This window comes from Solea solea, chromosome 14, assembly GCF_958295425.1.
Source record: "Solea solea chromosome 14, fSolSol10.1, whole genome shotgun sequence".
In the NCBI taxonomy this organism is placed as follows: domain Eukaryota; kingdom Metazoa; phylum Chordata; class Actinopteri; order Pleuronectiformes; family Soleidae; genus Solea; species Solea solea.
In genome coordinates this window covers 13,440,454-13,455,987 of record NC_081147.1, presented here as the reverse complement: position 1 = coordinate 13,455,987, position 15,534 = coordinate 13,440,454, and the positions used below count along the sequence as shown (strand labels likewise).

Below are 15,534 nucleotides of genomic sequence, written 5' to 3'. Positions count from 1 at the left end.
TCTCATCATCATGATAAATATCCCATTTTAAAAAAATAAATACACTCTTGGTCCCTTGATTCCCATAGAGACAGTGAAGGGGATTTAAAAAAATAAAATAAAATAAATGTTCTATTGTTTAAACCTAAAATATTTGCTCACGTATTGTCAAAGATGAAGATCTTATCGGGTTGCGTTAGGTGGGAGAGGCGGGGGGATGGGGGGGGGGGACAAATGAATTATTCTTGCTGGTGAAGCTTGCACTGCTCTGAGCTACATCCTGTGAATCATCCCCATCATCATGAGATAAAAAGCAACATCTTTTCATCTATTTTTCAGTCTTTTTATTTTGCCTGCTGGAGTTACACTCCTGTGAATGTTCTCGAATCCAAAAGGGCATATCATATAATTCCTTTTATTTGTGTGAATTTTCAGACAAAATTGAATTCCAGCAGAGACTTAGGATAGGGTATAATGCGGCATGGCCAACTTCTCTAAATTGGAAATAATGAAGCACAATCATTGCCATTTAATATCAATTATATCTAGGCCTTATCTCAATAATTCGGCTCCCCTTTTAGCAAATAATGTTTTTTTTTTTCCTTCATGAGATCTGTTTGAAATGATCCATGATTAGTCGGGTTCACATTGAGAGCCAGCGTGCACAGTAAATGACCTATTAAATGGCTCCTTTGGTATTCTTCAGTTAATTATTTTGCACAACATCACAGTATCACTGCAGCACAGGTGGCCTCTTATTCCCACACCTCAGATTCAGTGGTGACGTGAGTTTGTAGAGATAGCCGAGTCAGAAGTCAGCAGGTCAGCAGTTTGACACTGGTCATTATGACTTCAGCCATTAAGGTCAAGCAGCTGACATCCCACGACTTTGACACAGAGGCTGTGGAGACCACAGAATCAATGTGATGTCATTCCAGATTCATCCCCAGAGGCCTGGAGAGATGTGGGAACAGAGATCAACTTTGACCCTGTTTGCACAGGAAATCTCTCTCTCTCTCCCTCTGATGACCAGCTCATTCCACGTCATTTCACTTTATTGACACAATTGATAAACGGCACACCTTCAGACACATGATCCCTGCGATTATGCTGATGTTATTCAAACTCGTCAACGTAAAACTTTGCATGGTTAGTTTAGAATAGTTTTTATGAGTCAAGTGTTTACCTGTTCACCCATGGAATTAGATTTGTAATGTTAACACTTGAAAGCAAACAAAAATGAAATGCACAAAATACACAAATTGCAATCGATTGAATCATTCAAAATTATTGTATTTGATTAGTTTGAAAAATACTCTTTTTGTTTGTAACGATCAGAATTGTTTGTGATTCTGTCCATGGGCGGGCCTTATTAAGCTGCCTGCTGATTGGCTACTGAGTTTTGGAGTTTCCCACGTCTAGTACTTATATATATAGTATACAAGTACTTATAATAATCGTAAGTATCTAATGTTTGTCAGATTATCTTTGCGATATTACAAACAAGTTCCAGAGGGGCAGTGACTCCCCTCTGGAACTATTGCTTACTATTGCTTCAGAACTCAGTAGCCAATCAGGAGGCAGCTCCCTAAGGCCCGCCCATGGTCACAATCACAAACAAAAAACCAGGGAGCACAAACACAAAAGAGTTGGAGCAAGGGAAATTCCAATCATTGCAAACAAGTATGTTTTCAAATGTATGATGATTCAATCGATCAATATTTATTTGCAATTTGTGAATTTTGATCCTGGGGTTCATTTGTTGTTGTTTGATGACATTGACACAAATCTAAATCCATATTCACCTTCCTGTTTACATAGAACTCAGCTCAAACTGAATTGACTATAATTCCACTGTAGCTCATGATCAGCTGCACAAAACCTGAACCTCGCAGTTGCCATTTACTCAATATCGTCTAAGATCAGGTTTGAGGGAGTCACACATGCCTCCTAATGCTGGGACATTTAAAGCTGATGAAGCAGTTTTCCTATATGTTAAGGCAATTCAGTAAATTGCGTTACCAATGCCTCAACCATTTGCAGTGCAATTAAAACTCAATTTCAAAGGCTTTGCTCAGGGTGATGAATGGACCAGTAATCCCTTAATTGTTCGCTCTTAGGCAGAATCATATGAATGATAGATGCCCCATTAAAGACTGAGACGAATGTGGAGGTGCAGATTTTTGTGAAATAGAATCCCTATCTTATAACATCAATGGTCCAGTGTGAAGTAATTAGTGACATCTCATGGTGAGGCTGCATATTATTACGAATGTAGTATACTCCTTCCTTTCTGAAGCGTGTTAGGATGTCCTTTATGTCTTTGTTTGTGTAGAAAGCATCTGCTTCAGAGTGTTAAAAGCACACTCTGGATAGTTTGTCCATTCAAGCTGCTGTTGAGTCATAGATGCCAGCCTTTATAAAGGCTTATTCTCAGACTTTTGAAAAAAAAAAATTATTGTACACTTTATGCTATTTAAACTATAACACAAATGACGCTTGACATTTCAATATCCTTGTCATTTCAGGTGAAGTAGATAGAAAATGCAATGCACCAATGCACTACAGTTTTTTTCGTGGGGATTTTCAGCACCATAGACAGCTCTTTTGACTCTTTCTTTCCCTGCTCTTGCTTTGGCATTGTGCGAGTGTGTGTGCATGTTTTTTTGTTTTTTTTTTAAACTTTCCGTCACTTCCACTTTGAAAGTGGATCAACGAGACAGAATGAGTGAGGAAGGACCCATGGCTTGCAGAGACACACACTTCCTTTCGCACGGGTTCTAGCCGTGGAGAATTCCGCAGCAGCTGGAAGTGGACATGCGGGTTATTCACGTGCTACTGTCCACCTGAGACTGCAGTGGTTTCTGTGTTGACCGAACCAGCAGTGAGGACTAATAATGACAAGTACTTGTCACGTGTGCCATATTGTCATAATCTGGCGGGCTTGGTTTCTTTCTTTTCTTTTTTTTTTTTAATGTAATGTCAGATCAAGTTTGACCAACACTGGCCCGCACAGCGACTGCTCCAATAGGAGTTTAGATTAGTCTTCCCCGGCCCTCCCCCTCCCTCCCTCCCTCCGTCCCTCTCTCGCTCTCGCTCTCTCTCTCTCTTTCTTAGTTGCAAAAAAAAAATCTCTGCAGCTGGGCTGCACCTCAATGAACCTAATTGGTGCGCTGTGAGCGACCATCATCTATCCACTGGATTTCCATTTTGCCCGGCGTTCATCCCGAACATATGAATCTGCTCAGACAGACGCTTTTGAGGAGTTGAACAGATAGGTCGGAGAAAATGGCACAGCGTGTGGTTCTGTTTCTCCTGTGGCTCTGTGACAGATCATTCGCAGGATTCCCTAATCAGATTAATATCGGTAAGTGTGTTTGTTGTAAAGGGCTGTAGATGGCTTTGTGTGTAAGTGTGTGTTAGTGTATGTGTGTGTGTGTAGGAAGGAATCAAATGCAACATTGCAATTTTGCATCGGGAAGATGTGCTGATGAGTGCGCGGAGCTCTGCGCAGTCCTCGAGCCTGTAACTTGATTATGCTCCAAGCCTAAAGCCGCTGGATGATGAAAAGTAGATAAAAGCTGCATGTGTCGCATGTGAAAATAAATGGAGTGATGGGATAAGGAGGACAGGAGGCGATCAGTTCGACCTGAAGAGTTACTGACAGGCGCGATTGTCAAAATGCATGATGGGAACAATCTTGAATCGCTGTGGGACGCGTATGTGTCTGATTCTCCCACTGAATAACATGTACTCACGATCCGACACTAGACTTAACCGCATGGAAGCGAACGTGAGCGCGTTGTCTGATCTTGATTGTTTTTTTTTTTCCCTTCATCAAGGGGGGCTGTTCATGCGGTCCACGGTGCAGGAGCACAGCGCGTTCAGGTTCGCTGTCCAACTCTACAACACCAACCAAAACACCACTGAAAAGCCTTTCCACCTCAACTACAACGTCGACAACCTGGAGTCGTCCAACAGCTTTTCAGTCACCCATGCGTGTAAGTGTGCTTCTATTTCAGTCCTGTCCAGATCCCCAGCACTTCTGTCCTGGGCAGAATTATTCATGTCAAACTCATATTATGGTCTGTGCTCATATAGGCGCCTCAGCTCAGTCCGGGGGAGGCAGCCTGCAAGTTCACCTCACTTCACTTCACTCTGGCTCATCAAGTCTCAGTGGGAATTATGCAAACATTTACGAACAGAGTTGATCTAATGCGTCGCACAGTGTTACCGTGGAATATTCACTGTTTCTGTCTGTCCTGACGTGATGTTTTCACAAATGCACGTGAGAAAATGGGTTCCTTAGACAAATGCTGGTCTCAAGAAGACTATTATACGAAGCTTGTATGAAGGACTCTGCACTGAAGGAGTTTAACACCACATATGATTCACTCAGGATACAAATGAGTATAGTATAGTATTTAGATTTTTCCATGTCCTATATATATGTTGCATAGATTGCACGCTGCAAGTGGTGCACGTCGCTGTTTTGTAGCTGAGCTAACGTCCTCTCTCTGCACTCACATTTGGCAGCCGTTTCTGGAAATCAGCAGAAACCGAGTGGACGAAATAGAGTTGAGATTGCCATCCTGGGATGTCATCATAAATGATGGCTTCAGTTTGGCTGAATGGTCGACGCTGGAGCCACATAGCTCTGTGTGACTGGTCCAGTCTGTCCAACCCCTGTGTGGCATGGTCATAATGGCCCCTCTGACTCCATGTGCCAGAGCATCCCTGCCTGCTCCCTCCTCTGACTCCCCCCTATGTTACCAAGCATCTCCCCCCCAGCATTGCAGAGTCAGCTCATTAGCACCCAGCCCTCATAGCACCTCACAATGCTGTCATTGGGTGAAAGGGGAGGGGAGGGGGGGGGGTAGTGGGGGGAATCCATAGCTCTCTAACCAATGCCAGCAAATGAGTAAGGCTTAGACCTGCAGAGGAGGTGGGTCTGAGCAGTGAGCGAGTTGAAGCAGAGCGTCATATCACAAGAAGCAGAGCTGCAGGAGCGCTAACGAAGGTATCCTCAAGAAACAATAAGCAAATGAGAGAGAGAGAATAAATAATAGATATAGTCCTGTGCAATTTCACGCATGTTGAGGAGGAAGGGAACCATACGAGAAAAAGGCTTGATATTAGAATCTAATTAAATTCAGGGGCAGAGAGAGCTTTAGTGAGAGGAAGGGGCTCCTGTGGGAGCCATGGCCCCGTTTCTTGTTTCTTTCTGCCAAGTCTCAGCATCTCCGTCAAGAGCACTGTCTCAGGACTGCATTGAAGTTCCGAGACAAGAAAACTATTAAACCTTTAATGATGCAAAGAAATCGGTGCTTAGAGAAAATGGGCAATTTAACGATGTTAAAGGAGGAGGGGAATTTGTCAAATGTCTGGTGCATATGAATGATCGACCCAGTTCTTAACCTGCAGCATTACACCCAGAGAAGAATCAAACCAATTACATAACAGGTCCTCTACGTGAATATAGAACAGTTTGGTAAATAATCAGTTACTTCAGAGCTTTAAAAGCAGTCTAGGATGGAGTATTATTTTAAAATCTGATTTGTAGGATGCATAATCTGAGACTTTTTTTAAGGTGATACCCTGTGGCAGACGGCACAAGCTCACGCCGAGCTCACAATCCTCCACAAGCACCTCAAATTGTCTCCAATGTCGAGATGGTGGCTATTAAATATCATTTATCTGCTGAGGCCACTAAGGCTCTGCCTCTTGTAAGTGAGGACCTCCTGCGTTCAGCGCTTCATATTTTTCCAGCGCCGATGTTTGTCCTGTAAGCTGTCACAGTTATTTAGTGGACATGCGGATTCCCTTTGTCATCAATAGCCTGTGTAGATGACTCAGACCTTTGAGAGCAACAGCATCACATATTTGTGATTGGACAATGTGAAACGGGGGATTGGCACTTGTGCCGGTTTGGGGAGTGGAGCTATTTTGAGGCAAGCCTCATTGGTTTGATTGAGATGAGATGTGGCTGCCTTAGACCTGGAAGGGTCGTTGAAGTGACAGCTGTTTGTATTATACTCTTTGGGTCTGGACTCCTCCTTTCATGCAGCTGATGTTTTTGGCTTGGTGTGCGTTCTCGCTTTACTCTGGGACCGAGTCCTCTCCTCTGATTCATCATGTACATCACTCCCCCTTGTAAGTGCGTGTGAAGCAAGTCCAGAGATTCTCCTCTTCACACGTTGTAAATGCTCATTACAACTGTGGAGTGAAGACCGTGACTCGCCAGTGTTGAAATAATATTGCTCGATGACGCACCGGTACCATAGTTAGCAGAACTCCTTCTAAAAAGCTGTCGTGATATAAAAAAACAACCCTCAGCGAGCTTTACCTGTTCACTCGTGAGTAACTGCACCTGCTCTTACACTGCTCCCTTTGCTTTGCCTGCTAGCTGAAATGTCATGGCAGAGTCACGAGCATGTGGATGCAAAAACATGCAGAAAAAGAGCAGAAGTAAGACTTCTGCTGGTGTAGTCGGGACCAACGTAGGATAACATCACCTTCCCTACATGTTTGTTGAAGGAGGTTTTTGATGCTGGAGCATTTACATTTATATTCTACACAAATATGTTCGCCTGCTCTAATCCCCTCTGAATTGTATGTATATATATTTGTGTGTCTGTGTGTTCAGTGGACATGCCCTAGTGTTTCAGACTGGAGAATGTTGCTGAAATTTACATCATTTCAAATTTGTTTTTAAACATTTAGCAGCAGTTTTTAATCATTCAAATTTGGCAAGCTGTCTCAAATTGTCCTGTGGGGTGAATGAGTCCAAGGAGATATTTTTTTGTATTGCTTTACATGTACTTTAAAGTCTTATAATGGAGGCAGAGAAAGGAGACACTGTGGCATACAGGACATTCAAATGAGACTCGCTAGGGTTTATCTTCATTTTCATAGGTTTAATGTATAATTAAGGCACAGGCGGCCGTCAGAATCATTTCTTTCAAGGTGGTTGAGAAGCCTTATGCTATTAATTGAATTAGTGACCAGCAGCAAAACAATGTGTGGCTTCACTAATCCTTGAGGCTTGGCTTTGTACTTTGTTGTTGCTTTGAAGTGACATCAGAATTTTTTTGAAATGTGTAATTACCAGTACTGGGCCGATAATGGCGGTTGAAGCTGGGAGTGGGGTTCACTCACGGAGGAGTAGTTCAAAGTAAATGGTACTGGTCCGAACAAAGCAGAGCGGGCAGCGTTAATGTTCCTCACGTAATGACACCACCTTCTTCCCTTTTTTCTTCTGTTTACTCTTCCTCTTCTGTTTCCTTCACCTGAGGCAAAAAGCACCCCCCGCTGCCCTGCCTCCACCTCTCTGTTCAATGCTATTTATTAGATTACTGGCCTTGATTTTTTTTTTATAAAGGCAGATTCTGCAAAGCTTGGCTTTTGAATCTCGTCTCCCTGTTCCTCATTTCTCATTCTGTCATTAGGCTAATGGTCTGTGTCCTCTCTGCCAGCCTTTTTACATGTGCCTACCCCCTCTTTTATTGAATCCTTCAGGTCCTTAAACCCCTGGCATAAGCAGATGCTTCTTTGGCTGCACCTTCAACCACCTTCTCCTACTGCACTTAGATACTATATTCGAAAACGGCCTTGTAGCAAGAGTATGGAATTACATTTGTTGAGAAAGAAGAGAGGCAAACAGAGAAAAGCAGAGCGACTGGGAGGATCAGTGTGTCTCATTGTAAATAGAGGGCAGATGAAGGAAAGAACCCAACGTTCTGGGAAACACTCATTGTGCTTTCTACAAAGGTATGAATCAGAACATTAGTACCACTTTCTGTGTATAGTGCTCAGCTGGAACAACAGCAAACTCTTGTCTTTCTTTAGTTTTATAATTGTTGAATTATAGTCAAAGTCAAGCCAGTTTCCTTTTTGTTTTCAGTGTTTTGTGTTAAGCAAAGATAGATTGAGTCACATGACGTTACGGCATAGACGAGGGCGGGATTAATTGTTCGACTCGTTCAAAGAAAAGCAGTTTTTCCTCTAAAAGCTTTTTAGCGCCACGTTCATTGTGACACTCCTCAAAATGGTTTTGTGTTCGCGGAGCTTTTTTTTTTTTATTCACTGCTGACTGTCAAGTTGTGGTCAATGAGAACCACTTAAGAAGTGAGTGTGGGTAAATGTGTCGTTATCTGTCAAAGATCTCAGTTTCCTGCCCGTCTGGACTGAAACACAGCCCCGGAGTTTTCAAAATAAAACACAGATTTTCAGACTTCTCTGTTTTCAGTGTGACGACGGCAGGCAACACCATGGCAAAATGCGTGCGTCTTGAAACAAAGACGCAGGTCGTGTGCATTTAATGTAGCCTCAGCAATTATGATGATCATTATTACATCTGTGCTTTTCCTGCTGTGACATGCCAGCAGTCTTCCAGTAGCCCAGTTACAATGCTACAGTGCTATTTCACTGACAATATGAAGTTAATCTACGCTGTCATCTTCAAACAAAGATAAAAGAACCTCTAATGCGATATTTCTTTCAACAATTTAGAAAAAATATAGTTGTTGTTACCCTTTTTGTAAGACTTTCCATTGCAAATACAACTGTTGCCGTTATTGGAGAGAAACAAACATTTTTGGAGTCATTTCATAAATATCAAAAGGCATTAAAACTACTGCAGCTTCATCAGCATACTTCTAATAGCCAGTGGTCTGCTTAGTAGCATAAATGTGAAAAATATCAGCTTTATTTTTTAAATTTTGACCCACTTATCATCACGAACACTCAATAATTAGTCAACTATTTGTCCAGACACGACACATTCTTAGAAGCCACTTCTTCAGTGACCTTCACACTCTTTCTCAGGCAATTCTAGCTTTACAAATGTTGCCCAAAAAACACCGGAGTCTCTTTCCACTGGCGGCCTACTCTCTGACTGAGCATATGTGGCAAATGCCATATGTTGTGACGATGGAAAAACAAGCCCTTGTGCAAACTTCACATGTATTATCGCGTTTGTGTGAATGGCCGGTAAACACGGCAACAGGGAGACGTGTTTTCGCCTCGCATGTCCTGTCAGAGGCCGGCTATGATCGAGAGAAGCTCCTCAGGTGATGGCGGGGTAGTGCCACACTTACTGTCCTCACAAGGATGTAACTCAGCTTGAAAGGTGTGACCAGCGAAACATGGAACAGGGCGCTTGGGGAGAGAAGAGAAGGGGAACAAAGTGGTGGGTGGACAGAGATAGAAAGCAAGAGGAAAACACATTTGATTAAATAATGTTTGTGTGAGTGTGTGTGTGCCAAAGAGAGAGAGAGAGAGGGAGAGAGAGAGGGAGAGACTTCATCTTCAGGCTATGGGGGTTGGACTGGGACATGCCTTTATCGTCCAGCTGTGCTGGAGTCACAGATGGAGGTTTGTGTATGGATGCACATGCTCATGTGTTCACATATGCACAGAGCCACACAGAGACACAGGCATGTGCAGTCACACATTCACAGACGAACACATTCCATCTCCCTCCTCACATGTGACAGCGACTGAATTTCACTGCTAAGAGCTCCTGTGACACCATTCATCATTCATCCCTAAGTAAACATCATGGTGAAAATATCAACTAACCCATCCCTGCGTCTCATGTGCAGAAAATCGCTAATGTCATTTTCCGAAGATATCTTTTTTTGAAAGATAGGCCAGCCAGGAGTGTATCATGTTATTGGGTAAGCACCATGACGGCACAAAACACTCAGAGCCTCCGAACAGTAACACCGTGGTGGGATTTTTGAGGGCCAGCAAGCCAGTTTGTCTCCAGAGGAAGACTGAGGTGGCTGCGCGTGAACCTCTGGCAGATGAGTGTTACAGTAACAGCTCTGGCTGAGGTTACACGCTGCGGGAGCTGCAGGTCTCTGAGAGGGGAGAGGGGCCAACAACAGCAGGGGGGGGGGGGGGGGCTGACAGCACAGCTCACATGACATGGAGCATCGATCCTGAATGATCTGGCTGAGATTTGAGTATGCCAGGGAATGGTTTAATGCCTTTTGAACAATGCCTTTGTTTTGGTCTGATACCAGTAACAATATCACAAACCGATACGGATATCAGTCCAAAAGAGTTGTTTTTACATCTTGAAATTTACCGAGCTGTTGACAACACATTTTGTGCTGATGCATTTACAACCTAGTTTCAGCTGTAACAAATATTCTGCTGCTGCTTCGAGAAAGAAGAAATAAACATCCCACGTTTTCACAGTCTGTGCTTATAGTGAAGCATTGATGTGAAAATAGTTATGGATTGTATTGAACTCGTGTTTTTTCTTTTTTTCAATAATCTGACCAGCGTTGCACCAATACCGATACTGAACACTTCAACTACAACTAACATTGACTGATACTGCAAGTGTTGCTACATTACAGCACGACAGGCATTGTTTGCTGTGGTCTCATGAGGTTAAAGCCGTCTCATACAGCAAACAAGTTAAAAGCTGGACCAAATCCAAAGGGCAAACCGCTTAAGGGAAAATGAATCTGACCTTATTTGTTTGTTATTATCATTATTATTATTATTATTTATTCTCAGGGATATTGGTGAAGTTATAATGAGATTCAGAATTGAAAACACACTCCCAAGGCAGACTCAACCCAATGAATTTTTAATCAGAATATCAAAAGATCCTTTTAAACCCAACCTGAGGAGAAGTGTTGCTGTCAGAGTGTTATTTGTCTTGGAATCAATGATGCTGGCAGATGTTGTTTGATAAAACAACAGCTTTCCACCCTCGCTGCTGTTGTTTCTCCAAATCTCCATATATCTTTCACAAACATTGGGCACTTGGCCATTTCAACGGCTACGGAATATAAAAAAAGAAAAACAGAAAAAACACATAGTGAAGGGAGAGATTTCTCATACGGATGCTCAGTAAATCAAACCATGGATACACACTACCTTAAAAAAATCTTTATGCAGACAGTAACCCATCATTTGTGGTGTGTTCAGAGCCACTGTGGGGGTATGTTGGGCTATCTGGCTTCTCTATTGATTTCTTTTATCTATTTGCTCAATTTTCTGGGGCAAATGTGATAAATTACAAGTGAGAGATGGGACTGAGGCGAAATCATTATGGACGGACTGTCATGGCAACCTGAGGATATCATCACCCGACAATTCATAGTGATGTGTAAATGATGACTCAGCTTCTTTTTTTTTTTTTCTTATTAATAAAACGATTTAATAATAATTCATACCGTGGTAATTCTGGACTGTATCGGTGGACATATGGGATTGCTCATAAACCTTTAACATTTTGATAGAGTTTGGTCGACGATAAAATGCCCACATCTGTAAAAACAACCCATGCCGCGGCTGAGTTGTAAAAACGCGGATGTGCCCCATAATTATTAAGTAGAATACATTTAAGGACAATTTGTGAGACACAGACGCGAGCTTTATGAGAAAAGCCATGAATGCAAGGCTTAGATTTTTTTGTTTTCTTCCTTCAGCAGACATGATGTAATATGACAGCCCATCTAGCCCTTATATGCTCCACACATCTGTTTATCACTGCTCAAATAATAGGGTGGTCTCTGAGCTATAAGTCAACAGTGACAGGCTAAGTATGTGTTCCCTTATTGAAGATGATATCAGCATTGCATTGTGATGAATAAAAAGAGCTGGCTGACTATATATAAAGCAGTGGCAAACGCGTATATGCAGAGGTACACACAACGTCTTGGTGGAGCACTTAACATATTTGCTGTTGTGCAAGAAGGAAAAAAACTGATTATGATAAGGGAAAAACCCTGTGCATGTGGTGGATTCTCAGTGAAATGAAGCGGCGGCCAAGCTGATATTGTGAACTATTCATCTCAGGTGCGTCAGGGACATGTGTGCCAGCAGCCCAGCGTCATGTAATGGGCTGCTTTCCATTCGGGTTTGTCAGTGAGCAAAATCTCTCAAGGCGAGCACAGATTATTCTTCTTTTCAACGTGTTTGTCCTCACGCACTGGCTGTGAAAAGGCAAAGATGGAGGCGGCAAAGACGAAGAAAGGAAACTCGCCTGTAAAGATCTCTGACATTGCAGTCAGCTTTACTTCTTCTACCCTTCCTCTGTCTTTCTCATCTCTCTCTTCATATATATATATGTGTGTGTATATATATATATATATACTGTATATATATATATATATATATATATATATATATATATATAATTTCTCGCACAAAGCCCATCATAGCTATGTCCCTGCAGCCATTGCTGTCACACTCAGCTGACTATTGGCCATTCACTTCTCTCCTCTACAATAGCCATAATCACTGAATCAGTAATCCTCTACTTCAGCTGAAATAGCACATCATGCCTCAGCGGACGTTGCAGCATCGGTGTGTCTACACTGGGTCCAAATGAAAGAAGAACCTCTGTATCTCCCTCAATAGACGCTACTGACTACATTGTCCTAACCAAGGTCACAGGGCTTGTGAAAGGAAACACTTCTGAGCCTTCGATTATCTACGAGTAAAGCATTCATTGGCACATATTTCCTGTCTAATTTGGACTGAATTATCAGCTGTTATTGTTTTGGTTTGGTTTATATGATTTATTTTGCAGAGGACTGAAAAAAAAAGAAGAGGACATATAGTGTTGTGATGAATACAAAACACCAGCAGGGAGTGTCACGATGTACTCTTCCAAATAGTAAATACTGGATCACAGTGCAAAGGGGCTTCCAGGTTCCATCGCTCCGTCTGCCGTCTGAGCAGACTGATCCGCACGTTTCTGGCCCGCTTCAAAAGAGGCAGTCGCTGACGCAGGGCCCTGCCAACGCTTCATGTCTGTGCAGAAACAAGGGCTCCATCATAATTGATTGCTTGTGACAGTTCACAGTCGCCAGGCCACTGAAGCATCATAACCTTGTGAAACTAGTGTATGGGCAGTCTAGCATACAGACCGAAGGAGAGGAGGAGGAAAAAGAAGAGATTAGCATATTCCGTGCAGTGATGCAGAGATGCAAATAAGACATGTCTTGCCACAACTTATAACGAAAGCATAATGCATGGCAACACCTCTGGGGACAGGGCACATTTATTGACAATTTACGTCAACTGTGATTGCAGTTGGAGAGTGAAGACCTCAGCGATGTCGGAGCACGGTCGGCTGATGACATGTTGGATCTGTTGAACCGCTCGTGACACTGAAACTATCTTGCGGCATGCCCCAAAAACCAAAACTAGGTCCACTTAAATCGCTTCAGTTTTGTTGTCACCGTAACACATGTTGTTTATCCCCAGTCAGTGAAAGCATGAAACCTGCATGAAGGCCATCAAGAGCCGATTATCGAATGGCCAGAAGTAATACGTGCTGGGAATGATTTGGTTGGTTGCAGCAAATGTCAAATCAGTTAAAGAGTGAGTCAAAAGGTCTGTAACACCAGAGACGACAGGTACAATACTCATACACGCTTGAATATACTGAATTTGTGAATGTGGTGTAGTGGCACACATTTGTGTTGTTGGAAATGAGTGTTTTCCTGAGCCTGTCCTCCTCTGACTCCCTCCGTGTTCTGGTCCGTTGCTGCCTGCATCTGTCGCAGATATTTAGTGCAGTGGTTTTACCTCAGACAGCAACACGATAGTGATGAGTGTCCACTCTGTGGCTGCTATGGGAAGCTGAAGTGTCCCCAGAAGTACTGAAGTACGCCACTGAGAGAAAAAAGTTAAACTTAAAGGGCCTCAGTCATCTGAGGAGAGCAATCCCAGTTTACAGTAAATGTGAAATTATATGGAGGTAAGTGTTCTTATCATTTTCTAAGCTTTCCAAATTTTTAATGTGAATACGGCATTTGATATATTCAAGTGCTATAGTCGGATCATAACACACTGGACTTAGATGTGAAAGAAGTTGGTATGAAATCTTAGCCATAAAGTGTGCCAAATCTTATTTCGCTGCAAAGTGTATGTTCCACTGAAAGTGCAGTTATGGCTCGGCCCCTTTGCATTTAGATAGAGATTTTGCCCAAATTCGTTGCCTGTGGGCACTGTAGTGATGCATGCCTATAATGAGTTTGGTTGTGGGCAACAATAAAGCTCCAGGCTTCTTTGATTTGTTGTCCTTTCATTTTCAAAAGTGTTCCAAGATGTTTTTATTGGTGTAAAAGAGAAATCAATTGAAATATAACACAGTGGCGTGGTCTCACTTTACATGCTTCCTACCGTGGTTCCCCTGTCCATAGTGCTCACTATCCCCATGAGTGAGAATTAAGTGAACACGATGTGCTTACTCAACCGTGCTCCTCCTCTGTTTCTCCCTCCAATGGTTAATTCGGAGAATGCTGTTGTGTGGCTCTTGCCATTTCACACATGGCTACGTAAGACCTGTGGGTGGTTGCTCCCATGCTGCTGTTAATGTTTGTGTGTCCATGCATGACTGTGCGATGAAATATTGAAGTGTTCTATCATCGAACCATTGGCTGGCCACTGGCACAGTTCCTGTCCCTTAATTCTATTTCCCTGCCTTCTTTATCTCAGTGGCATGGTTTTCTTTTCCACGGTGTGTTGTGCAGATCAGGAAGGCAAACCTCATCTGGACCCATGACAGAGCTAATCCATCGCAGCTGCAGAATGAAAAGGCCGTTTTGGAGTGATTCCATTTGAAAGGCCTCAATAGAAAGCTTCTCTCAGATGCTGGTGCCCTTTGCAGCCTGAAACCGCCAGAATATGATGACAAAGGACTTGGAAGATTTCAGTGGCTTAGCTATGTTTATGAGAGAAGGGGAGTCGTGGAAGAGAGTGGCACGGAGTTTCTGCATGCCCTTCTTCTGTGTGCATGTGTGTGTGACGTGAACTCGACTGCCGTTAGATACAGTGCCTTTCCCTTTATCTCTACTACCTGCTAGGCTGAACTGACGAGAGCTAAATGTTGTCTGTGCATGTGTTTTTGGGCGATCTAGCTGAACACGTTCAACACCAGGCCGACGGCTGTGAAATGGAAAGTGGCCAAGTGCGGCATTGTGTCCACGTTCACATTAACTTACCATTAAAATAAAACATACATGATGTGTGGTGAAGGGAAAATGAAACTCAGCTCTTTGCCGTCTAAACTGTTGGGCTTGTACCCCCAAAATAATTGATTCTTTCTTTGAGAAATTGTGTTGTTAAACTCCTGTTTGATGTTGGTAGAGCGTGCGTAGTGTGTGTGTGTGTTTGATTGAGTGAAAAAAGAGCAGGGAGATGAATGAAACCATACATTGCATTTTTAAATAGACAGAACCCTGAACACCTGTTACACACACACACACACACACAAGAAAAAATCAAAGGGAAAAAATCTCCAGTGACAGAACAAACGAGAACTTAACTTCCCAGAAAGTTTTTTTTCTTTTTTATCTTGTGCGCACAATAAATGGAAAAACATTATTACAGTACGACACACTAACGGGTGCTGTAAAGCAGAGTTAGTGCATGTTTTGTACAGTCCTTACTGCGACAGTCATGTTTGTATGAATGTGTGTGTGTGTGTGTGTGTGTGTGCATCGGGACAGAGACGAGAGTCACAAAGAAAGTGTCCTTTTAGATTTTAACGTACGTGCACCTATCAGCATCCCT

At 42.7% G+C, this 15,534-nt stretch overlaps 1 protein-coding gene across 3 annotated transcripts in view; it reads left to right on the top strand.

Moving 5' to 3' along the window:
* The first annotated feature begins 3,088 nt into the window (after positions 1 to 3,088).
* Positions 3,089 to 15,534, top strand: part of gria3b (glutamate receptor, ionotropic, AMPA 3b) — an 80,180-nt gene continuing 67,734 nt past the window's right edge. For 2 of the 3 annotated variants that reach the window (XM_058650449.1, XM_058650448.1), the window contains exons 1-2: positions 3,090 to 3,346; positions 3,822 to 3,980. In XM_058650449.1, coding sequence (XP_058506432.1) covers positions 3,268 to 3,346; positions 3,822 to 3,980 — 238 coding nt within the window. In that variant the 5' untranslated portion in view covers positions 3,090 to 3,267. Of the gene's footprint in view, positions 3,347 to 3,821; positions 3,981 to 15,534 lie in introns of all 3 variants that reach the window. The other variant, XM_058650450.1, reaches the window with a different exon arrangement.